Source organism: Neomonachus schauinslandi, chromosome 2 (genome assembly GCF_002201575.2).
Source record: "Neomonachus schauinslandi chromosome 2, ASM220157v2, whole genome shotgun sequence".
In the NCBI taxonomy this organism is placed as follows: Eukaryota; Metazoa; Chordata; class Mammalia; order Carnivora; family Phocidae; genus Neomonachus; species Neomonachus schauinslandi.
Window position 1 is genome coordinate 20,437,166 of NC_058404.1, and position 26,279 is coordinate 20,463,444.

Below are 26,279 nucleotides of genomic sequence, written 5' to 3' on the forward strand. Positions count from 1 at the left end.
ACACAGGAAGTAGAATTCAAGAGTCGGGTGAAAAAACACTAGGGACGCAGTAGGGGCAAGCCCACTCCCGCGGTTACGTACGCTTTCCGGGAGTCTGCAGTGTGAATATTTTGGGGCCTCCCTCGCCAGTTCCTTCTCCAGTAGAGGTATTTTGCCCTTAGCCAGCTCTCATCTCTTTATACAGAGTGTCCCCGGAACTATGGCCGAATACTCGTATGTGAAGTCCACCAAACTCGTGCTCAAGGGAACCAAGGCTAAGAGGTAAGGCCAAAGTTTGTGCTGGAGACTGGCGCTTTTCTGACAGCACTGCGTCTTCGCCTCCCCTCCCGGGTAGAGAGTCTCAGGGAAGCCTTAGAGAGCTGTTATTCAGGCTCCCGGCCCTTGGGCCTGGCTGCGCCTCACTTCCGGGCACCTGTAAGAGCTGGAGAGACAGGCGGCCGGAGACGCGCCTGACTGTCGCGCCTTCAAAAGGGAGGAGACAGGAGAGCGACACCAGTAGCCCAGGAGCCACAAGTTTGGGTCCCTTCATAAGGCCCCCCTCCAGAGCCCCGCAGGGTGCGCCCGCCTTAGTCTGATGATGCCATGGGTCATAACAATAACTTCCTTTATTAGGGATACTTACTTTCACCATTGTTTCCCTCCCCCGTAAAAAAAAAAAAAAATCCTTAATTTTTTAATACAATATGCAGATGTGGGTTTTGATAGGGATACGGGCTCAAATCTGGATTCCCACCAGTTACTTGTTTTGCGGTTTGTGGCAAGTTCGTTAATATCCTTGAGCTTCCACTTAATCATTCATGAAGGATTAATGGTACTATAAAAAGATTATGAGGATTAAATGAGATAACATGTACAGTAAGAAGAGCCAGAGGCAAGGAGAAGGCTGTAGTGGTGATTTATGATTACTAGGTTTTTAGGAAACGGTATCTGCGCACTCATATCTCCATCTCTCTTTTAACTGATAGATTTGCTCAGAGTTGATGATTCATACAAATGTTAAGCATTTCGGCCTGCCTCAGTGATAGCTTTTGGTACTTTTAGGTAAGATGAAAGAAAGTGTTAAGGAGCAAGCTGAAGCCGCTGCCCTTGAGAACTCTGCCTACGGGTCTGAATCACAAAGACATTATCCTGAATAAATCTGAAACTTGTCTGAATTTTTTATTACTGAAATATAATACGTATATCATAAAATTTACCCTATAAAGTACAATTTTGTGGGTTTTAGTGTGTTCACAGAGTTCACCACTATCAAGCTGCCAAACATTTTCATCATCTCAGAAGGAAACCCCATAATCAGTAGCAGTCACTCTCCATTCCACTCTTCCCCTAGTCCCTGGCAACCACTAATATGCTTTCTGTCTATAGCAGTTTGCCTATTCTGAATACTTCATATAAATGGAGTCATACAGTATGTGGTCTTTTGTTTCTGGCTTCATCCATGTTGTAGCATGTATCAATACTCTTATTTTTATGGCTAAATAATGTTTCATTGTATAGATACACCACATTTTGTTTTTCCATTCATCAGTTGATGGACATTTGGGTTGTTTCCACTTTTTGGTTATTATGGGTAATGCTGCTTTGAATATTCTAATAAAATTTTTGTGTGGATGTGTGTTTTCATTTCTCTTGGATATATACCTAGGAGTAAATTGTTAGGTCATATGGTAACCCTGTGTTTAGCTTTTTGAAGAACCCCAAACTACTTTCTAAAATGGCTCTGCCATTTTACATTTTCACCAGCAACACATGAAGGTACATGTCATCTCTTAATCCTCACAGTAACCTTAAGAGCATAGTTAAATGATTATCCTCATTTTACAGGTGAGAAACTGACAGAGATTAAGTAAATTTTCCAAAAGTCACAGATAGCAAAATTAAAAAAGCAGTCTGGCCCCAGAACCTGTTCTCTTAACTGTAACACAATACATACAGGATCAGAAGTGACTTCTCAATATTAGAAGAGAGTATATCAGTGTAGAAAACTGTAAATCAATAATTCATAAATCTGTGTACAGCTTAAAAGATTCTTCTAAGATTGCATCTTGTGATACTTAACATCAAATCAATATTTATAAACTCATCTATATAAATTATCTCCTGCAGTAAGAAAAAAAAGAGCAAAGAGAAGAAGAGAAAAAGAGAAGAAGATGAAGAAACTCAACTTGATATTGTTGGTAAGATTTCTATACTTTATTCTGAGAAAAGTTAACATTGGTTGAGCTGCCTTTAAAAATATTTTCCTAGTTAGGGATAAGTAGTTCAAAGAAAGTCAAAAGAACTTGTGATCTATACATAGTTTTCTTAAAGTGTTCAATATTATTTAAAGTTATGGATTCTTTTTATTGTCTGGCACAGTAGATGTCACTGATGCCTTTTTTTTCATCATCAGAACAAGGCACGGAGAGAAATATAGCTCTCTGATTTAATAGATACTATCATTAGACTACTTAATATCCCAGAGATTCTGAACATAATTTTAAAGGCCTGATAGAGATAAATATTATTTAATTAAATATTTTTCACTAATTATTTTCTTTGAACATGTATGCATTTTTTAAAAGATTTTATTTATTTGAGAGAGAGGGAGAGAGCACTAGCAGGCGAAAGGGCAGAGGGAGAAGCAGACTCATACAGGGCTCGATCCCAGGACCCTTGGATCATGACCTGAGCCACCCAGACACCCCTGACCATGTATGCATTTTAATTGTACAAGCCAGTGATATGTATTGGTCTAAAGGAACAGTAAAAATAATTCACAGTAAAAATGATCATTTTGTGTACTATGAAATGAATGAAAACCTTTTTTTTTTTTTTAAAGATTTTATTTATTTGACAGAGTGATATAGCGAGATAGGGAACACAAGCAGGGGGAGTGGGAGAGGGAGAAGCAGGCTCCCCGCTGAGCAGGGAGCCTGATGCGGGGCTCAATCCCAAGACTCCGGGATCACGACCTGAGCTGAAGGCAGATGCTTAACTGACTGAGCCACCCAGGTACCCCAAAATGAATGAAAATCTTAATGAAACGGAATAGAGCATTAAGATAGCCTGTAAATCGTACCAGAGATAAACTGACCCAAACACATTTAGCCAGCCTGCTCTCTGATCCTTTCCACATCTATACTTTAAAGCAATTTTTTTCTCTTTTAAAACTTGACCAGTTGCATTTTGAAATTTCATAAATTTTGGCTCCTTTATATTTTATATGAAATGGTATAAAGAATATTCTAGAAAATTTCACTTTTTTTTTTAAATAGCAAATCAACAATTCTAAATATTTTGGATAGATAGGTAGAGATGGAATTGCTGTGTCAAAGAATAGGTGGATATTTAACTGTATAAGTAACCACCAAGAATTTTCTAAAGTGGTTGCACCATTTTATACTCCCACCAAGAAGTAATACAGTTCTGTTATCAGTCTTCCCTCCCACTCTGTGGTTTGATTTTTAATTTGCTTAAATGGTATTTTTCTGAAAGCAAAAGTTAGAATTTTTTTTCAATTATAATAAAATTCACATATAGTATTAGTTTTAGGTGTACAGCAGAACGATTTGATATATGTATATAGAAGGTTTTAGTTTTTATAAAACCCTATTTATTACTTTTTTTCTGTTAAGGCTGCCTTTTATCTTCAGTCTAAGAAATTGTTGCTTAACCCCAAGGTCATAAAGAAATTTTTCCACATTTTCTTTAAGAAGCTTCAGTTTTAGTATTTACATTAGATCTATGGTTGATCTGAAATTAATTTTTGGTCTGGTGTGAATTAGGGGTCAAGGTTCTTTTTTTTCATATTGATATGCACTTGTTCCAGCACTACTGTTGAAGAGACTTTCCTTTCTCCATTAAACTGCCTTGATATCTTTGTCAAAAATCAATTGACTTTATATGGGTTGGTATAATTTTGGACTCGGTTCCATTGATTTGTCTGTTGTTCTGCTGATATATTTGTCTTGATTACTGTCACTTCATAATGTTTTGAAATCAGGTGAGGTCTTCAAGGTTCATCCATGTTGTAGCATGTGTCAGAATTTCCTTCATTTTAAGACTGAATAATAATCCATTGTGTGTATATACTGCATTTTGTTTATCCATTCATCTTTCAAAGAACACATGGGTTACTTCCACTTTTTGCCTATTGTGAATGTTCTGCTAGGAATATGGGTGTACAGATATCTCTTCAAGACTTTGCTCTCAATTCTTTTGGGCATATACCTGGAAGTGGAATTGCTGGATCATATGGTAATTCCATTTTTAATTTTATGAGAACTGTTTTGCATAGTTGCTGTACCATTTTACATTCCCACGAAGAGTGCACAAGGGTTTTGATTTCTCCATATCCTCACCAACATTTGTTATTTCTGGTTCTGTGATAGTAGCCATCCTAGTGGGTATGAAATGGTATCTCATAATGGTTTCAGTTTGCATTTCCTCAATGAATTGAAATATTGAGCAATTTTCATGTGCTCATTGGCCATTTGTGTATCTTCTTTGGAGAAATATCTATTCAAGTCCTTTGCCCATTTTGTGAAATGGGTTGTTTTGTTGTTGTTGTTGTTGTTGAGTTTTAAGAGTTCTTTATATATTCTGGATCTTAATCCCTTATCAGATATGTGATATACAAATATTTCCTGCCATTCTTTGTGTTGTCTTTTTACTCTCTTTATAGTGTCCTGTGATGCACAAAAGTTTGTTTGTTTTGGTTTTTTTTTAGAGAGGGAGACAGAGGCTGGGGAGGGGCAAAGGGAGAGAGAATCTTCAACAGGCTCCACGGCCTACCATGGAGCCTGACTCAGGGCTACATCTCACAACCCTGAGATCATTACCTGAGCCGAAATCAAGAGTAAGATGTATAACCGACTGAACCCCAGGTGGCCCAAAAGTTTTTCATTTTGATGAGTCCAATTTGTTTGATTTTTCTTTTGTTGTTTGTGCCTTTGGTGTCATATCCAAGAAATGATTGCCAAATACAATATTGTGAGGCTTCTACCATATGTTTTCTTCTAAGTTTTATAGTTTTAGCTCTTAAAATCTAGGTGTTTGATCCATTTTGAGTTAATTTGTATATATGAAATTAGGTAAAAGTCCAACTTCATGTAAGTGAAAATTTTACTAAATTTTTACTGGGTATAAAAAGCCTTTTTTTTTTTTTTTAAGATTTTATTTATTTATTTGACAGAGAAAGACACAGTGAGAGAGGGAACACAAGCAGGGGGAGTGGGAGAGGGAGAAGCAGGCTTTCCGCAGAGCAGGGAGCCCGATGCGGGGCTCGATCCCAGGACCCTGGGATCATGACCTGAGCCGAAGGCAGACGCTTAATGACTGAGCCACCCAGGCGCCCCAAAAGCCTTCCTTATTTAGATGAATAGGAAATCTTATGCAGTGTGATAGACTCAATTTTTAAAAACTTTGTTTTATGGAAATTGTCAAACTAATTCATAAGTAGAGAGGAGAATATAATGAATTTCCCATGTGCCCATACCCCCAGCATTAGTAATGATCGTTACTTTGCCAATCTTGTTTCACTTACATACTTTCTTACTCTGAGATAATATCCTATGCACAATTTTTTCTGGAGAATTTTAAGATTTATTTTATTTTAGAGAGAGATTGCGTGGGCAGGAGGAGGGGTGGAGGGAGAGGGAGAAGCAGATCCCCGCTGAGCAGGGAGCCTGATGTGGGGCTACATCCCAGGACCCTGGGATCATGACCTGAGCTGAAGGCAGACGCTTAACTTACTGAGCCACCCAGGTGCCCTGCTCGCTCTTTTAATACATAAGAGTATATCATTATCAGACCTAACAAAATTAACAAGAATTCCTTAATGTCATCTAATATCTTATTAATGACTGATACATTTCTCCTTTAGTTAACATATAATTTAGTTTCATAATCAACAGTGAAAATCTGAAAGTTTTTCCTCTAAGATCAGGAATAAGACAAGGATACCTACTCTTGCTACTTTTATTCAACATAGTATTGGCAGCCCTAGCCAAAGCACTTAGGCAAATACAGAAAGAAAGAAAGAAAAGGCATCCAAATCAGGAAGAAATGAAACTGTCACTATTGGCAGATGACATGATCTTATATATAGAAAACCCTAAAGACTCCACCAAAAAAACTGTTAGAATAAATGAATTCAGTAAAGTTTCAGGATATAAAATCAACATACAGAAATCTGTTCTGTTTCTGTATGTTAATATTGAAGTATCAAAAAGAGAAATTAAGAAAAATAATCCCATTTACAGTTGTACCAAAGAGAATAAAATACCTAGGATTAAATTTAACCAAGGATGTGAAAGACCTGTACATTGAAAAGTATGACACTGATAAAAGAATTTGAAGAAGACACATATAAATGGAAAGATATTCCATGTTCATGGATCAGAAGAATTAAATTGTTAAAATACGCATACTACCTCGAAGCAATCTACAGATTCAGTGCAGTTTCTATCAAAATTCCAGTGGCATTTTTCACAAATAACAAACAGTCCTAAAATTTGTAAGGAACCACAAAAAAGCCCAGATAGCTAGCAGTCTTTTTTTTTTTTTTTTAAAGATTTTATTTATTTATTTGAGAGAGAGAGACTGAGAGAGAGAGAGCATGAGAGGGGGGAGGGTCGGGAGGGTCATAGGGAGAAGCAGACTCCCTGCTGAGCAAGGAGCCCGATGCGGGACTCGATCCCGGGACTCCAGGATCATGACCTGAGCCGAAGGCAGTCGCTCAACCAACTGAGCCACCCAGGCGCCCAGCTAGCAGTCTTAAAAAGGAAGAACTAGGCTGGAGGTACCACACTTCCTGATTTCAAACGATATTACAAAGATAGACTAATCAAAAGTTTGGTATTAGCATAAAAACAATACAAAGATCAATAGAACAGAACAAAAAGCCCAGCAATAAACTGATGCAGTAAACATAGTTTGCAGTTTAAACATAGAATGTGCATCTATCTATTCAAATTAGTGTTTTCATTTTCTTTGGGTAAATACCCAGTAGTGGAATTACTGGATCTTGTGGTAATTCTGTGTTTAATTTTGTGAGAAAACGCCATACTGTTTTCCAGTGTCTGCACCAATTTGCATTCCTACCAGCAGGGCACAAGGATTCCTTTTTCTCTACATCTTCTCCATCACTTGTTATTTCTTGTCTTTTTTTTTTATTTTAGCCATTCTAACAGGTGTAAGGAAATATCTCATTGTGGTTTTAATTTGCATTTCCCTGATGATTAATAATGTTAAACATTTTATGTGTCTGTTGGCCATCTGTATGTCTTATGTGGAAAAATTTCTATTCAGTTCCTCGATCCATTTTTTAATTGGATTTTTGGGGGGTTTTTTGGTGTTGAGTTGTATAAGTTCTTTATATAGTTTGGATATTAACCCCTTATTGGATATATCATTTGCAACCAGCTTCTTCCATTCAGTAGGTTGTCTTTTTGTTTTGTTGATGGTTTCCTTCACTGCACAAAAGCTTTTTATTTTGGTATAGTCTCAAATAGTTTAATTTTGCTTTTGTTTCCTTTGCCAGAGGAGACATATCTAAGAAAAATGTTTCTTCGGCTGATGTCAAAGAATCAGGAGGGATACTGGCTATGTTTTCTTGTAGAAATCTTATGGGTTCAGTTCTCACATTTAGGTCTTTAATCTATTTTGAGTTTATTTTTGTATATGGTATAAGAAAGTGGTCCATTTTTCCCAGCACCATTTGTTGAAGATTGTCTTTTCCTCATTTTATATTCTTGCCTTCTTTGTCATAAATTAATTTACCATAAAAGTGTGGGTTTATTTCTAGACACTCTATTCTGTTCCATGTCTGTATTTATGCCAGTACCGTTATGTTTTTATTACTACAGCTTTGTACTATATCTTGAAATCTGGGATTGTGATACCTCCGGCTTTATTCTTTTTCAAGATTGCTTTGGCTATTTGGGATCTTTTGTGGTTCCATACGAATTTTAGGGTTATTCTAGTTCTGTGAAAAATTATTGATATTTTGATAGAGCTTGTATTGAATGTGCATCATGAGTAGGCGGATAGGTGAATTGGGTGAAGGGGAATTAAGAGTACACTTACCTTGATGAGCACTGAGAAATGTATAGAATTCCTGAGTCATTATATTGTATATATGAAACTAATATAACACTGTTAATTATACTTGAATTAAATGAATAAAAGAAACCCATTTCTGTTCATGTAAATAGAGTACATAGTTTCTGCTCATTTTGTTTCTAATTTAAATTATGGTTAAGAATACTGTGCTAGGGGTGCCTGGGTGGCTCAGTCGGTTAAGTGTCTGCCTTCAGCTCAGGTCATGATCCCAGGGTCCTGGGGTCGAGCCCCGCATCGGGCTCCCTGCTCGGTGGGAAGCCTGCTTCTCCCTCTCCCACTCCCCCTGCTTGTGTTCCCTCTCTCGCTGTGCCTCTCTCTGTCAAATAAATAAATAAAATCTTAAAAAAAAAAAAAGAATACTGTGCTAGACCATAAAAAAGAATGAAATCTTGCCATTTGCAATGTGATGGAGCTAGAGAGCATTATGCTAAGTGAAATAAGTTAGAGAAAAACAAATATATGATTTTACTCATGTGGAATTCAGGAAACAAAACAGATGGACATAGGGAAAAAGAGAGAGACACACCAGAAAACAGACTCTTAACTATAGAGAACAAACAGGGTTGCTGGATGGGAGATGGGCAGGGAGATGGGTTAAAAGGGTGAAAGGTATTGAGGACGGCACTTGTGATGAGCAGAGTGTTGTATGTAAGTAATGAATCACTAAATTCTATACCTGAAACTAGTATTACACTGTATGTTAACTAACTGGAATTTAAATAAAAACTTGAAAAGGAAAAAAAAAGAATACTGTGCTAGAAAGTCTTTCTGAAGGGATTCGTAAGAAACGGTATAATAGTCATTGCCTCTGGTAAGCAGTCATGGATGGCTGGGGAGGGAATGAAAGAGACTGTTCTCCATCATTTTGTGCCTTCACATCCACTGCTATTTTATATTTTGAAAAGAATGTAATCTTGATTGTGGGTGGTGGTCACCTACATCTATACACATACATACAAACATACAAATGAGTTTATGTAAAACTGATGAAATCTAAATAAGGCTCATAGTTTGTATAAAGGGTAGTTTCCTGATTTTGACATTGTACTATAATTATGTAAGATGTTACCACTGGGAGAGGTGAGTAAAGGATATAGGCGATCTTTCTGTATTATTTCTTATAACTGCAAAATAAAAAGTTTTAAAAAATAAGTTATAACAACAAGAACAACAAATAAGAACCTTGTGTCAAATCTAAAATAAAAATTTAAAATATTGATTTTATTTTTCAGGAATCTGGTGGACAGTAACAAACTTTGGTGAAATATCAGGAACCATAGCAATTGAAATGGATAAAGGAACCTACATACATGCACTTGACAATGGACTTTTTACACTGGGAGCTCCACATAAAGAAGGTCTGTGTCTAGTAGAAGCAATGGAAGGGAAAAGCCCATTTAAAGTATATATTTTATGACATTCATTCACTTAGGCCAAATTCTAACTAATCTCAAGTATATGCCAAAGGAATAAATCCATTGCATTTGGCTCTTCCTCTTTTTTCCTTCCTTAATGTTTACCAATTATTGGCAAATCCCTCTTTCCAATGTAAGCATGTGAAAACATTCTTTATAGTTCCAGAAGAGTATCAATTGAAATCAAAAGCAACATGAATAATTGAAATTGAAAGGGAATCCTAGTTGAGTCAGAGATTTGATTGCTTTATTCTTTAGACCTATTGCCAAAACTAACCTGGAGCATTATTAACAATTTGAGGTTTTGTTATTCCTTCTAGCCCATCAGAATAAGTACTAATGAGATATGAAGCAATCAGAAAATAAAAAGCAGTATCTTTTAGTATGACTGTCCATCCCTTGAATAAGTTAAAGCATTTAGTTTTTTAAGTATTAAATGCTTATTTGTCTATCTACTGAGTGCATTTTAAAACACAAAAAGAAAGTATCTTATAAGTGAGTAAGCATCATGCTGACTTACCTATTAAGTATGTAAAACTAACACTGTAGTTATAAGAAGATAAAGTAGATCTTGATGTTCTAATCTGAATAATTATGATTATATCAAAATATCACAATATTCTTACATTTAATTTTAAAAGAAAACTTCAATTTTATTTTATGTTAATCACCATACATTACATCGTTAGTTTTTGATGTAGTGTTCCATGATTCATTGTTTGCGTATAACACCCAGTGCTCCATTAATACGTGCCCTCCTTAATACCCATCACCAGGCTAACCCATCCCCCCTCCCCTCGAGAACCCTCAATGAGATACCACCTCACACCTGTCAGAATGGCTAAAATTAACAAGTCAGGAAACGACAGATGTTGGCAAGGATGCGGAGAAAAGGGAACCCTCCTACACTGTTGGTGGGAATGCAAGCTGGTGCAGCCACTCTGGAAAACAGTATGGAGGTTCCTCAAAAAGTTGAAGATAGAGCTACCCAGCAATTGCACTAAAAGAAAACTTTTTTTAAAGCTGAAGAATATCTTTATGTGTATATTTGTAACAAATGTCAAATTTATTTCAAAATGTTTTTTCTCCTATAGTTGATGAGGGCCCTAGTCCTCCAGAGCAGTTTACAGCTGTCAAATTGTCTGATTCCAGGTAAGTAAGTTGAACTATAATTAATCACCTTTTATTTTTTTAATTTAATTTTATTCACTGGAGCCCCTGAGTGGCTCAGTCGTCAAGCGTCTGCCTTCGGCTCAGGTCATGGTCCCAGGGTCCTGGGATCGAGGCCCGCATCAGGCTCCCTGCTCCACGGGAAGCCTGCTTCTCCCTCTCCCACTCCCCCTGCTTGTGTTCCCTCTGTCACTGCATCTCTCTCTGTCAAATAAATAAATAAAATCTTTAAAAAAAAAAAATTTAAACTTATTCACTGAAAAATTTATACAGGTAATTAATTAAGCTAACTTAATTCCACAGACCAATTTTGATGTAAAAAGCAAAACAATCTTTTTGAAAGTATATTTTGTGACATTTTAAAAATATAACATATATACTGTATTTAGGTATTCTTAAATTTCATTTGCAGCAACTGTGTCTTTGAGAGAGAATTAAAGCTCCAAATAAAAACATACACTATGATTCCTAGCAATATATAATACTAGGCTAGAAAAAAATGAATATTAATAATGTCACAGACCAAATAAGAAGGAAGATCATGTAAAGAAAACAGACATAAGACAAAACCTGGTCTGATGTTGCTGTGATATGTTAACTCGTCAGAAGTCAAGATATAAACAAGATATCTTGATGAAGTCCCAAAAGTTCATTTTTGCTTTTGTTTCACTAGCTTTTGGAGATGTATCTTGAAAGAAGTTGCTGTGGCCAGTGTCAAAGAGGTTATTGCCTATGTTCTCCTCTAGGATTTTGATGGATTCCTGTCTCACATTGAGGTCTTTCATCCATTTTGAGTTTATCTTTGTGTATGGTGTTAGAGAATGGTCGAGTTTCGTTCTTCTGCATGTGGCTGTCCAATTTTCCTAGCACCATTTATTGAAGAGACTTTTTTCCATTGCATATTTTTTCCTGCTTTGTCGAAGATTATTTGACCATAGAGTTGAGGGTCCATATCTGGGTTCTCTATTCTGTTCCATTGGTCTGTATGTCTGTTTTTGTGCCAGTACCATGGTGTCTTGGTGATCACGGCTTTGTAATATAGCTTGAAATCAGGCAACGTGATGCCCCCGGCTTTGTTTTTCTTTTTCAACATTTCCTTGGCGATTCCGGGTCTTTTCTGATTCCATACAAATTTTAGGATTGTTTGTTCCAGCACTTCGAAAAATGTCATTGGAATTTTGATCGGGATTGCATTGAAGGTATGGATTGCTCTGGGTAGCATAGACATTTTAACAATGTTTATTCTTCTAATCCATGAGCAGCAAATATCATCCTCAATGGGGAAAAGCTGAGAGCCTTTCCCTTAAGATCAGGAACACGTCAAGGATGCCCACTCTCATCACTATTGTTCAACATAGTACTAGAAGTCCTAGCAACAGCAATCAGACAACAAAAAGAAATAAAAGGTATTCAAATTGGCAAAGAAGTCAAACTCTCTTTTCACAGATGACATAATACTTTACGTGGAAAACCCAAGAGACTCCACCCCCAAATTACTAGAACACATACAGCAATTCAGTAATGTGGCAGGATACAAAATCAACGCACAGAAATCAGTTGCTTTTTTTTTTTTTAATTCTTATGTTAATCCCCATACATTACATCATTAGTTTTAGATGAAGTGTTCCATGATTCATTGTTTGTGCATAACACCCAGTGCTCCATGCAGAATGTGCCCTCCTCAATACCCACCACCAGGCTAACCCATCCTCCCACCCCCCTCCCCTCTAGAACCCTGTTTGTTTTTCAGAGTCCATCGTCTCTCATGGTTCGTCTACCCCTCCAATTTCCCCCGCTTCATTCTTCCCCTCCCGCTACCTTCTTCTTCTTTTTTTTTTTTTCTTAACATTATTGCATTATTTGTTTCAGAGGTACAGATCTGAGTTTCAACAGTCTTGCACAATTCACAGCGCTTACCAGAGCACATACCCTCCCCAGTGTCTATCACCCAGTCACCCCATCCCTCCCACCCCACCCCCCACTCCAGCAACCCTCAGTTTGTTTCCTCCTACACTGTTGGTGGGAATGCAAGCTGGTGCAGCCACTCTGGAAAACTGTATGGAGGTTCCTCAAAAAGTTGAAAATAGAGCTACCATATGATCCAGCAATTGCACTACTGGGTATTTACCCCAAAGATACAAAAGTAGGGATCCGAAGGGGCACGTGCACCCCGATGTTTATAGCATCAATGTCCACAATAGCCAAACTGTGGAAAGAGCCAAGATGTCCATCGACAGATGAACGGATAAAGAAGATGTGGTATATATATACAATGGAATATTATGCAGCCATCAAAAGGAATGAGATCTTGCCATTTGCAACGACGTGGATGGAACTGGAGGGTATTATGTTGAGTGAAATAAGTCAAACAGAGAAAGACATATATCATATGATCTCACTGATATGAGGAATTCTTAATTGTAGTTGCTTTTATACACTAACAATGCAACTGTAGAAAGAGAAATTAGAGAAACAATTCCATTTACAATAGCACCAAAACCATAAGATACCTCGGAATAAACCTAACCAAAGAGGTAAAGGATCTACACTCTAGGAACTACAGAACCCTCATGAAAAAAATTGAAGAAGACACACTAAGATGGAAGAGATAAGACAGGAATATTATTAAAATTATTAAAATCAATAGAGAATGTTACATAGCCATGAAGACCAAAAGAATATTTTACTCACTATTTTTACAATCATTTTATAAGCTGACCTTTTTTATTCTCACAGTGCAAAAGTACAGAATGATACTTTGGGTTGTGCACACAGAAATTGAATTTCAGTATGCTGATAATTGGCTGCATCAACATGATAATGATTTATATTATACTATCATTAACCTATAAATTAATATAAAATCAGTCCCTTGGCACAAGGGATTGGTAAGCTAAGTTAAGAAATCATATTTTTTTCTTTAAAAAAAATCACATTAAGATTAAGATTATCATTCCTATGCTTTATTTGAGTGGCCAATAAGTATAGTGAAAGACTTATTTTTACAAGATTTATTTATTTACTTTGGAGGGAGGGAGTGAGCACTGGGGAGGGAGCAAGGGAGAGGGAGAAGCAGACTCCTTGCTGAGCGAGGAGCACAGAGCCTGACTGTGGAGCTTGTGGGGCTCCATCCCAGGATCACAAGATCATAACTTGAGCTGAAGTCAGACACTTAACCGACTGAGCCACCCAGGCGCCCCGAGAGACTTTTAAAGAATAAAAGCAGCAGAAGAAAAATCAATAAATGCAAACTTCTTTACAGTTGAAAACAAAAAATATAAGCAAATGAAGAAAGTATTTGCAACAACGTTAACAGGCAGTGAATTTTTATTCTTTGTATGTACGGGATTCATAACACTAAGGAAAGCAGTAAGATACCAATAGAAAAATGGACAAAAAGATAACTTAAAAACTAAAAAGGGAAGTACAAATGTCACTTACAATGGTAAAAAATCAATTAGATACTATTTTTCCTGTATCTGATATTCTAATTTTTTCTAAAAAAGGCATAATGTTAATAGATCTATGGTGAAATGATACTCTCCTGATTTGAGGTGAGAATGTTAAGTTGATACAGATTTTTTCTGGAAAGCAATTTGATAGAATGTAATAGCCTTATAACTACAATATAAAATTACATATATAGAACTACACTGTCCGATATGGTAGTCACTAACCACATGTGGCTTTTGAAAATTTGGACTATGGCTAGCCTGGATTTCTATACACACACAAACATTATTTTTATGTTCCATATTCAATTTTCTTTCTCTCAGTTTTTAACATTTCCTTTTTGTTATCTAAAGAATTGCCCTGAAATCTGGTTATGGAAAATACCTTGGTATTAATTCAGATGGACTTGTTGTGGGGCGTTCAGATGCAATTGGACCAAGAGAACAATGGGAACCAGTCTTTCAAGATGTAAGTGCTATTATTGTTCATAAAAGCTTCTTGTCAATGTAAGATACAGTCTTTAACAGTCAATGAGAATATATATTCCAAAAGAAAACCCCAAAAATACAGAGTGCAGTAATATAACCCATTAAATTGAAGAAAACCAATACGAACTCGTAACTAAAAAGGTATTGAAAAACAGTGCAACACAGCAAAAGAAATAATCAACAAAGTGAAAAGACAACCTACAGGATGAGAAAAAATATTTGCAAACCATATTTCTGATAAAGGGCTAATATCCAAATATATAAAGAGCTGATACAACTCAATAGCAAAGAAACAAATAACCCAATTGAAAAATGGGCAAAAGACCTGACTAGACATTTTTTCCCAGAGAAGATATATGAAAGGCCAACAGGTACATGAGAAGATGCTCAACATCACTAGTCATTAGGGAAATGCAAATCAAAAGCACAATAAGGTATCACTTCCTGCCTGTTAGAATGGCCATCTTCAAAAAGAGATAAATGGTGGGAGGATGTGCAGAAAAGGGACCCTTCATGCACTGCTGGTGGAAATGCAAACTGATGCAGCCACTGTGGAAAACAGTATGCAGGTTCCTCAAAAAATTAAAAACAGAATTATTATAAGATCCAACAATCCCACTTGTGGGAATATATCCAGAGGACACCAAAAAACTAACTTGAAAAGATATCTGCACCCCCATGTTCATAGTGGTATTACTTATAAGAGCCAAGATATGGAAACAACCTAAATGTCCATTGATAGATAAATGGATAAAGAAGTTGTGGTATACACATATACAATGGAATATTATTCAGCCATAAAAGATGAGTAAACCTTGCCATTTGTAACAACATGGATGGACCTTGCTAAGTGAAATAAGTCAGAGAAAGACAACTGTATGATCTCATTTATATATGGAATCTTAAAAACAAACAAATAAAACTCAGAAAAAGACATCAGACTTGTGGTTGGTTACCAGAGTGGTAGGTTTTGGGATTAGGAATTAGAGGAAGAAGGTGGTCAAAAGGTACAAACTTCCAACTACAAGATAAATAAGTGCCAGGGGTATAATGTATAGCATGATTACTATAGCTACGCTGCTGTATGATATATAGGAAAGTTGTTAAGAGAGTAAACCGAGTTCTCATCATAAGGAAAAAAATTGTTTTATTTTTATGCTTTCTTTTTATTGTTAACTGCATGAGATGATGGATACTAACTAAAACTTATTAAGATAATCATTTCACAATAAGTGTTAAGCCAAACTATTATGCTGTACACCTTAAACTTATGCGGTGATTGTCAATTATATCTCAGTAAAGCTGTGGGAGGAAATAGTGCAACAAAAATAGCAGTAGTACCTCTGCCCACCATAGTTTCTGTCCACATAAAAACATCCCTCTGACATTGATTCTTAAAGTTCTGAGCAGTAAATTCAAAAGCACCAAAAGCTAGCTCTTGTATATTTTTGTATTTTCTAATTATGAAGAAATTTTTACTTAAAACACTATTATTTGAATAAATTACTATGCATTATATAATTTTTTATTGTCTTAAAAGCTTATTATTTTTTAACAGAACTAAATCAGTTATAGCCTCAATATTTCTTTAAGGCCAAAGGAAACAATTCTATTTGATCTAGTTAGAATTCAGTCCTGCTAATAGAATATACTAAAAATAGTTATGAAGTTATTTTTGAGTAGTAAGATTATAGGTGATTTTGGTTTTCTTTTCTGTATGTTTTTTTTATCTTCTATGTTTTCTCCAAATTCTTTTTACTGATTACTTTTACAGTTGGGGCTAAGGGGCAAAATTAATTTCATTCTCAAGACTTAATTCTTTTGCAGTAGTCTTGTAACTTTTATATTATTTTGTTTGATATAGGGAAAAATGGCTTTATTGGCTTCAAATAGCTGCTTTATTAGATGCAATGAAGCAGGTGATATAGAAGCAAAAAGTAAAACAGCAGGAGAAGAAGAAATGATAAAGGTAATCATGACATTTTTCTTTCTTTTAATTTTTTTCTTTTTCATTTTTCTATAGACTAATACATGTCACATATATGATGTGACTATATCTCTTAAAAATGTTGAATAATCATTTACTATCACTTTAAAGATGTAATGCATAGTGTTTTATATTATGCTCTGAATAAGCTTTATTATAAAAAGCTTAATTATAAATCCTATAACTGACGGCTTGTTTGTACCATGTGGTAGCGAAATTATTATATCTTACCTCCATGTATTAGTATCTTTTTCTGAGTAGTTCCACATGCTTTTTAGGACTCTGTTTCCTTTTTTTTTCTTGCTTGCTTTTTAAAATTTAATTTTTTAAATAGATATGTTCACATGGTGCAAAATTTTAAAAATACAAGCATATAAATTCATGACTCCCATCTTTCTGTAGCCCACCAGAGTTTCTTAATAAATATGTTTATAATTTTCTACTTTTTTACAATAAAGTTAGCCTCCTGCATGTCCTCCTTTAGACCTTGATTTTTTTTTTCCTTAATATTTTTATCTTGGAGATTGTCCCTTATCACTCTGTAGAAAATTTTCTCTTTTTTAACAGCTACGTAATACTCCATTTTAGGGATAAGCCATAATTTATTTAATCAGTTCCTCATAAATGCAAATTTAGGTGACTTCCTGTCTTTTGCCCTTAGAAACAGTGCTGTAACACCTAACTTTGAATATGCATCATTCTGTAGGTGTGCTGGTATATCCGAGGATAAATTCCCAAAAATAGAATTACAAGGTATATGATAAATGTTAGTCATAACATTTTTCAATTACATTAAAAAAAAAAACCCACAAACTGAAACAGAAGCCAGTAGCTACAGGCACTCTGCTGAATATGATACAAGCACTGTCTTCTTGAATCTTCATAAAGTTCCTGTGAAGTATCTATTATCTTCACTTTACCGATGAGGAGAGAGCCTCTGAGCCTCCTTACATCCTCACCTGTTGTGATCAGTCATGAACTCACAGCTAGATATGATAGAGACAGGATGTACACCCAGGCCCAACTGACTGGAAACTACCATACTGCCTCTCAGGAAACAGGTCATTAGAAAAATGCTGGTGGATTACTCACTTACCTAAAAGTATGGTTTTTGAAGACAATGCAAATAAAGTGCAGTACTTTGCACTTTCATGGGAAAAATACAAAACAAAAACACTGCTGTATTTAATGACAACTGTTTTTTTTTTTTAAATTTTATTTATTTATTTATTTATTTGAGACAGACAGAAAGAGAGAGAGCACATGAGAGGGGGGAGGGTCAGAGGCAGAAGCAGGCTCCCTGCCGAGCAGGGAGCCCGATGCGGGACTCGATCCAGGGACTCCAGGATCATGACCTGAGCCGAAGGCAGTCGCTTAACCAACTGAGCCACCCAGGCGCCCTTAATGACAACTGTTTTTATATGAAGTGTCTGTTACATTTCCCTGCGTCTGTTTGGTTAGTCAAGTACCTGGAAGCTCTGAGCAGTGAATGCAGAACTCCTTCCATCTTGCATTTTACTTCATAGGCTCTGCTAGTCTGTGTCAGCTGTCCACCTTTATAGCCTATCAGGACACATTCCGTCCTGTCAAAAGTAGTACTGTCACAGGCCCTGGCCAGTAATCTTCCCAGGTCTGCTAGGACCCCCTCAACCAAACCTGCCACACAAGTAGCGTTGGCACATGCCTTATTGGTCACCACTTTCTAAGCAGCCTTGGAATTGGACTCTGAGCCACAAAGATCACTTTGGAGATGTAAATCCTGTCCTCTGGGTTGCAAATTGCCAGTTCTTGGGGCCTGAATTCTGTCCCCTTCTTGCCCCACTCAGTGGATCCTAATTACTATATCAATTTATAGCATTGTGATAGTAAATATCTGTCACAATTTATGAGGATATAAGGAAGATTTAGAAGGAGTGGATTCCAATTAAGTAAATAAGTGAGCTGTGTCACGTTAAAAGTTTTAATGGATTTGGGAATAGCTGTGCAAATTAAAATAGCTACTATCTTAAACTTCCAGTGTTACAAAATAAACACCATCTATAGGGATAATTTGAATATTTACTTTGAGGCCAAAATTAATTAAATTATTGCCTAATTGCTCAGCAGGATCTGATCTATAAAATGTTTTTCAAATAATTTTGTCTTTTGTGTCTGATGCAAAGGCTCTAGAGAAACATAATTGCTATTTGTATAAATTATGCATATATAAATAAAAACATATCTAGAGGGGCGCCTCGTTGTCTCAGTCAGTTAAGCGTCTGCCTTCTGCACAGGGTCATGATCCCAGGGTACTGGGATCGAGCCCCATGTCTGGCTCCCTGCTCAACGGGGAGCCTGCTTCTCCCTCTCCTCTGCCCCTCCCTTCCCTCCCCTCGTGCTCTCTCTCAAATAAAATCTTAAAAAAAAAAAATATCTAGAACCTTTTTCTGAATCTGATTGCTAAGTTGACTGTCTTCTTCATTTGCATAAGAAATTACCTAGAGGGTTCTTAGCAAATAAGTAAAGTGGGGAAGGGGAAGATATATGTATAACCTATTGGGTTTTCATCTCCATTGTCCAGATTAGATCCTGTGCTGAAAGAGAAACTAAGAAAAAAGATGATATTCCAGAAGAAGACAAAGGAAATGTTAAACAGTGTGAAATCAATTACGTGTACGTATTCTTTCCGTTTTAGACCTTACATATTTGGCAATGAAGTACTTCTCAAGACACATAAAATAAAATACCCAAAGGACGAGAGGCAGCATAAAATGGACTCTAGGACAAAGAACTAAGCTGAATGCTTTTCTTTTCTCAGAGCTTCAGTTTTCCTAATTATCCTGCTAGCTTTCAAAGCTAAAGTCACTTGGATTAGTCTTTTCTCCGTATTCATTAATAGAATGACTATAGCTTATCGGTACATAATACCAACCAAATGTTGTTCCATAGCCAGGATTCAGGACTCCAGCCAACACGCCTTAGTGGCAGTGGGGCTTCGTAGTCCTGCCCTTTGTAGTCCTCTTCATGGAGGAGGACTAAGGTCATCTTCACAGTTGAAAAGTTGTATGTTTCAAAAGAAAGACAATTAGTTTTTTTTAAATAAATGAAAAACTTTTAAAATATTGTAAGTTCATGAGTAAACATGTATAATCAAAGTTTGAGATGATTTTCAAGAAAGACATTTTCGTAACAGAAAGAAATTTCAGAGCTTCCAAGACCACAAACTTAAAATAAGTAAAGAAGACAGTAAAATTCTCAAAAAGGCCCGGAAAGATGGATTTTTGCATGAAACACTTCTGGACAGGTAGGTATATTTTTACTTATTTCCAACTATTTTCGTATCCAATAGAAATGGCATATATATAACCAGTGTTCTTTTTCAATTATTACAGTTCTTAAATTTTTGTCTTGTAATTTGTGAACACAGTAATGTTACCTAAAAAGGACATAAGTCTGGGAAAAGATCACCCAGGAAACAATATCTAAAAATAGATTCCAAAAACTTACAAATTTTTTTATAAGACATTCAGGTTTGACTGAAACCCCTTCATAAATTTAACATCATCTTTCTATAATTATTAGAACAGGGCTAGAAAGAAGTAGTTTAATTTCAAAATACAGTGGGTTCTAGTAGAATAGCAGGTTCCTAAAATGAGATAAAAACAGATCAGTTTAAAAATTACTAAGTATAAAATGAAATAAAATTGAAACACTTTTATTAAGTTGAATCTAGAAGTGTGCAGGATTTTATCATAGCACATTATTAATATTTATCTAAAACTGTTCTTATTTAGGCAAGTAATGTGCTAGATCTATAACATAAAAAAGTAGGTAGAGAGGATTAGCTGTAAGTTTATAACCATAAATCAAGTAAGTGCCAGATTGAAAGAGAATTTGGTAATCTGCCACTCCTTCAAAGTCCTGTGTTGCAAAATTAGTCTTAAAACATTTCTTCATACTGCTTGATAAAGATAATGCTTCATCATGTATATCCTGTTAACTAGTTGATCGAGTTGTTACCAGAAGTTAGTAAATGATTTAAGAATTTTTCCTGCTGAACAAAGCATGTATTTAGTTTTAAGAAATTAAGAATAGGATGTAAAAAAAAAAAAAAAAAAAAGATATATGGATGCAAAAGAAATAAGGCTTAGGTCTTGTTAACTTTTATCACTCATGAAAATAGAACATTGCCACCCTGTTAAATAGAAGTTTAGGGCATGCTTAAATTCAGAGGCAATTAAAATTGCTATTGTGGATTAAAAAAGCTCTTAGGCAACATTTCTTAAAGATTATGAAAGACTTTCATAAGAATAGAATGCATTTAATATGAAACAACATTGAAAAGTTAAATTTTAGTTAAAATATTTTAATATAAGTAGTATGGCAATATAGTAATCAAAATGGAGAACACAATTTCTCAGTGTGAGTATATATTTAGTAGTTGATATATATGGAATGTTTTACATAATTTTTATCATTTGTCTTTTAAACAGGAGAGCCAAATTGAAAGCTGATAGATACTGCAAATGACCAGAATTGTGTTTCTTTCTTCTATTTGTTTTTTTCTGAATAAAATAATCAGTGGAAGTGTTTTTACAGAGCTCTTGGGCTGTTATGGAATTATTGCTGAACTAGTAGCTAGTTTAAATAAGATTAATCAAGTTTAACCGAGATTCCCCATGGGTGTACTTTTTAGTTAACTGCAGTGTTTCACATGGAATTGAAACAAAGTACACAGTGAACATGCCATAGAATTTTTTTCTCTTTTCTAGATTTTCTGTCATAAAGTATGAGATGCTACTCTGTGAACCTTGTGTTTCTTATGCAGTTTATGGAATCTCTTATTGCTTTACAGTTTTACTTTATATTAACTTATACCATTGATTCTTATTGGGACCTTTAAAAGGAAGTTAGAAGCTCCCACTCCAGTCAACAAGGCTTTGATTCTGCCTCCTAAATATTGCCCAAATCACACAAGCCAAACAGATATCAGACAAAGTGGGTGGGAAAAGAGAAAGAAATCAGGTTTTGGCAGTGGGATGGGAACAGGAGAAATTACAAAAGAGCAGGTAGGCTCAGAACAGAGAATAAGAGTTAAAATTGGGAAAATTCTCTACTTAGAGCAGTTTAGCCACAATGTATCTGTATGTAATGTTTTTGTCCTCACCTGTAGAGAAGGACAGGATAGGATGAGAACAGAACTATTAAAGAGGTTCAGATACTACCCATTGCTGAGGTCTGCTATTCTGAGACACCTTTATTCCTAGCCTATGTCTCTCTGAATTCCTAAACACAGTATTCCAGATGTTGTCTAACCCAGTGAGTGTTCCAGAATCCAGGTCGTGTATCAGATGCCTGGGCTTCATCACTGGAAATTCTGCTTCAGAAGGACTGAGTCTGGCTGACGCATCTCTATATTTTTACGATTCCCCATGGGTGATGCACAGCCAGGGTTGAGACCTGACCTAAGGTGCCAGACCTGTTTAGTTCTCAGCCTTTGTATTCCAGAGCTACACGGCCCCTCTACAGCAAGGAAGCTAAGCTACCAATAGCAACCTTATAAAGGAGCTCTTGCTGTAAATCTAGTCCTAGCTTGACATTCCAGTTCCAGTAGCTGGATATCTCCCCATATTGTGTTCTTCTTCCTCTGATCCTTAGGCTAGGCACAGGCTTACTACTCGGATCCCCCAAAGCAGTGGTTCTCAACCAGGGACTAATGTACCTCTTAGGGGACATTGTGCAATGTCTGGTTGTGACAGCTGGGAGAGGGGGTGCTACTGGCATTTACAGGGTTACAGACTAGGAATGCTGCTAAACATTCCACAAGGCACAGGACAGCAGCGCCCCCACAACAAAGAATTTTCCAGCTCAAGATGCTAACTGCCAAGTTTCTGACACCTGCCCTAGGACTTAGTCTGTTCCTTGCTTTTGCCAGCTCCCAGCCCCTAAAAATAAACAGTTCAAATTCATATATATAAGAATCATCTAAGGTACCTGTAGATTTTCAAGACCCACCCTTAAAGATGCCAGCTTAGCAAGTCTAGGATTGTTTCCTAGAATTGACATTTTAACTAGCACTCCAGGTAATTCTGAAACAAGTGATCTGAACTATACTTTGAGAAACACTACCCTCAAGAGACTGAAGTCTTGCCTCCAACACGAGCTCGGTACCTGAGACCATCTGCCAGCTGACTGATTTCCCTGGAACAAGCATTCTATCTGCCTCAATTTCTGAACATAGTGCATTCCTGGATTCTCTGTCACCATGCTCACCCTCATGCTTTCCCAGGTCTTGTCCCATTCCAGAGAGCAGAACTAATTACAGGTCCTGACAATTGGGAAGATACAGATTAAAAATATGCACTGCCTGTCCTCATGGAGTTTATGCACTACTGAAGGAGGACAGCAATAAAAAATCACAGGTAACAGATTAAGTGTTCCTTCCCCATTTCTATCATTACACTTTACTCCAACCCCCATTACAGCACTGAAGGCAGTCTGGCAGAATGACAGGAGTCAACAAATAAATACATCTAATTATTGTCATCTGGTCCACATTTTTCTTCTTGTACAAAAGGATGTCATGAAAAACTTTGCTTAAAGCACTGTCAAAATCAAGATATATTCTGATCAAGCATTCCCCTGATTTACCAGTCCAGTAGCCATGTCAAAAAAGGTTTTATATATAATAAAAACAATAACCAAAGAAAAAGCTCCCTACATCCAATTTTTTTTGCCTGCTCACATTTCAGATTAGATAATTTCAATTGTTCTTATCTTCAAGTTCACTGACTCACTTTTTTACCGTCTCCAAATTGCTGTAACACACATCTGGTGATTTTTAAATTTCAGACATCCTTTTTCACTTCTAGAATCTATTTGATCCTATTGTTGTTAATAGTTTCTATTTCTGCTGAAATTTCCTATCCATTTCTTTCTTTGTTTTGGGGCAGAGTTATAACAACTGCTTAAAAATCCTTGTCTACTGATTCCAACATCTGGGTCATCTTAGGGTCGGTCTCCACTGATGGTCTTTTGAGTATGTTTCTTCATATATCTGATTAGATTATATCCTGGACATGTGAATAATACATTGTAGAAACTGTGCATTCTGTGCTGTTGTTCTGAAGAATTTTTATTTGTTATGTTTAGTAGGCAGTTAGCTTGGTTGATCTGAAGCTCCAAATTCTGTCTCCCCTATGGTGGGCAACAGCTGAAATATCTATTCAGTTCTTTTTGTTTTAGCTGGGCTTCTTGAAGTCAGCCCCAAGGATGTGGATTTTGGAGATCAGTGAGAGATTTGGGCAGTGTGGCTACAACCTTCTGTGACTCTCTCCTTTTCAGGATTTCCTTCTCATTTTCCAGACTCTTTGGTCACTCTGAACTCTGTACTCTGGTTCCTCGACTAATGACTTAAGCTTCCTATAGGAGTTTTAATTACTCTTAGTGGCACTTGGTCTGCCCTAAGTTGAAAAGATGTTAAAAATACGTTTCCCCTCTTACTAGTGTTGACTCCCCTCAAGTTTCTGCATGTTTTTGGTCATTCTCCATTACCTTTAGATAATTTTTAATGTTTTATCCAAAGTTTAATTTTGTGTGTGTGAGAGAGGGCTGGTCTAGCATAAGCTGTGCCATCTACCATTATCTGCTCAAACTCTCATTAGTTTCTTGCCCTCTCCTCCCCAGTTAAGGACCTGCCTAGGTTTTCCTAGATACAGACACAAAACTCTAACATTCTCCAGAAAGAAGTTAACCATTACAATAAATTAATATATTCACACCTCTTAGGATAGGCCTGAATTCCAAAAATGAACTCATCATACCTGATGGCCCAGTACCTATCCAAATACCATGCAATTCCTGGGTCAGTCCCAGTCTAGATGCCAGTCAGTCCATGGCTTCAACTCACTATTCTAGCAGGAATTATATTTTTTCAGTTATTCTAAACCCTTAAGACACAGAACAACATTAAAACATTCCATATTTCATTAACCAAATTAGTAAGATAGGATAGCTTTTATAACAAGCATTGTTATATGATTGTTATATGTCATGATACTTTTTTAAATGGCATTGTCATAATATTAGCTTGAGGGCCTTAATACAGGTAACTTCCACTGTAATTTTTTCAGGCTCACTCCTGTTGAAATCCATTTCATTTAATGAAAAGATTAGAAACAAAATGTGGGAAAAAAAAAATTCTACAATTGTATTTCCCCTTTCCTCACCCACCTATTGGCTTAGTTTATTTTAAAGTGCATATTTCATTAAGGGAACTTGATGGTTGTTAAGGCAGGTTTTGCTGTATGACATTTCCTGTTTACCTCACCCCAGGAAAATCTCTGACACAATTTGGTGTATTTCTGTTTAATTTTATGCCACTGGACTACTTCTCTTAAATATTGTTGAGGCTTATTTTCTATGATGGAGAAACAATATGCCATCTTTCCATTTAGCTTTGTGTTTCAGTGCTGCCTTGTATTTAATAAAGGATAAATTTTCAGAGAGCACAGCCAGGACTTAATAAATTAAGATCTGCAGGTGTTTATTTTTCTTACCATGTTTTGCAAATCTAATGAGGTTTTGCAGTCCTGTTCTGAGTGCGGCTAGTAGAGAAAAAGGGGTGTAGCACTACTTGTTAGGGTTTATTTTTCCATCATGCAATTTCCTAATTCTGGTCCTTAGAAACTAAGTGGAACTGTAAGGAGGAGAACAAAGAAAACAAGGCACACCTCATTACTCCTTTAAAAAGGTGAAAACCTAAATATAAGTGGATGCCAAGGTAAGGAATCAAGTCATGACTTCTACTAGTTCCCTACCTACCACCTGACAAAATTAAGTTGTACAGCTAGTCAGTCACCCAGGGAGAAAAACAGGTAATGCTTTTAAGCTTCTAATGTCTTATTTATTCTTTTTCTTTATTATTCTTTATGTTTGTGTAAGTATTAATACCTATTTTTTTATTCTGCTGCCAAATATATTCCACCAAGAGTTTTTTTGTTTTGTTTTGTTTTGTTTTGTTTTTTTTTTTAAGATTTTATTTATGTGACAGAGAAAGAGAGACAGCAAGAGAGGAAACACAAGCAGGGGGAGTGGGAGAGGGAGAAGCAGGCTTCCTGCCAAGCAGGGAGCCCGATGGAGGGCTCGATCCCAGGACCCTGGGATCATGACCTGAGCTAAAGGCAGATGTTTAACAACTGAGCCACTCAGGCGCCCCCTGTTTGTTTTGTTTTTTAACTGGTAGCAGAAAAACCCCAGGGATATACCCAGGTTCAGGAGAACTTAAAATTAAGATAATAGTTTAACAGCCCACCAGCATTCATTCAGCTTGATATTACCTGCGTATATAAAATGACTTTCTGGGCGCCTGGGTGGCTCAGTTGGTTAAGCGACTGCCTTCGGCTCAGGTCATGATCCTGGAGTCCTGGGATCGAGTCCCACATCGGGCTCCCTGCTCAGCGGGGGGTCTGCTTCTCCCTCTGACCCTCTTCCCTCTCTTGCTATCTGTCTCTCATTCTCTCTCTCTCAAATAAATAAAATCTTAAAAATTAATTAATTAATTAATTAAAATGACTTTCTCAAGTGTGGTGCTTATTTAGGAAAGACCAGTGGACTTCAGACCAACCTAGGCTGTTGTACACAGCACCTCAACCCTAAATCCTAATTTAGATCAGCTTGCAC

General features: G+C 36.5%; 2 protein-coding genes and 1 long non-coding RNA gene across 3 annotated transcripts in view; 2 read left to right on the plus strand and 1 right to left on the minus strand.

Moving 5' to 3' along the window:
- On the plus strand, positions 1-21,662 carry FRG1 (FSHD region gene 1). Its single transcript, XM_021694214.1, has 9 exons — positions 1-261; positions 2,107-2,177; positions 9,339-9,464; positions 10,616-10,673; positions 14,498-14,612; positions 16,497-16,601; positions 19,180-19,271; positions 19,792-19,902; positions 21,092-21,662. The coding sequence occupies exons 1-9, from the start codon at positions 200-202 to the stop codon at positions 21,126-21,128; spliced, it is 777 nt and encodes a 258-aa protein (XP_021549889.1). The 5' UTR covers positions 1-199; the 3' UTR covers positions 21,129-21,662.
- LOC110584182 overlaps positions 12,031-26,279 on the minus strand; it is a 27,935-nt gene continuing 13,686 nt past the window's right edge. The window contains exon 3 of the long non-coding RNA XR_002480559.1: positions 12,031-12,060. This is a non-coding gene — a long non-coding RNA (uncharacterized LOC110584182). The remainder of the gene's footprint in view (positions 12,061-26,279) is intronic.
- The window catches only part of ASAH1 (N-acylsphingosine amidohydrolase 1), a 66,193-nt gene continuing 62,898 nt past the window's right edge, over positions 22,985-26,279 (plus strand). The window contains exon 1 of the mRNA XM_044912824.1: positions 22,985-23,020. The gene's annotated coding sequence lies outside the window, so the exon portion shown is untranslated. The remainder of the gene's footprint in view (positions 23,021-26,279) is intronic.

What these genes read in the sequence shown, in the direction of transcription:
- FRG1 (XM_021694214.1), top strand. Translation starts at nt 200, where the DNA reads ATGGCCGAATACTCGTATGTGAAGTCCACCAAACTCGTGCTCAAGGGA. An exon ending in GGGAGCTCCACATAAAGAAG is followed by an intron (nt 9,465 to 10,615) that starts GTCTGTGTCTAG and finishes TTTCTCCTATAG; the next exon opens with TTGATGAGGGCCCTAGTCCT. An exon ending in GAGAAGAAGAAATGATAAAG is followed by an intron (nt 16,602 to 19,179) that starts GTAATCATGACA and finishes TCCATTGTCCAG; the next exon opens with ATTAGATCCTGTGCTGAAAG.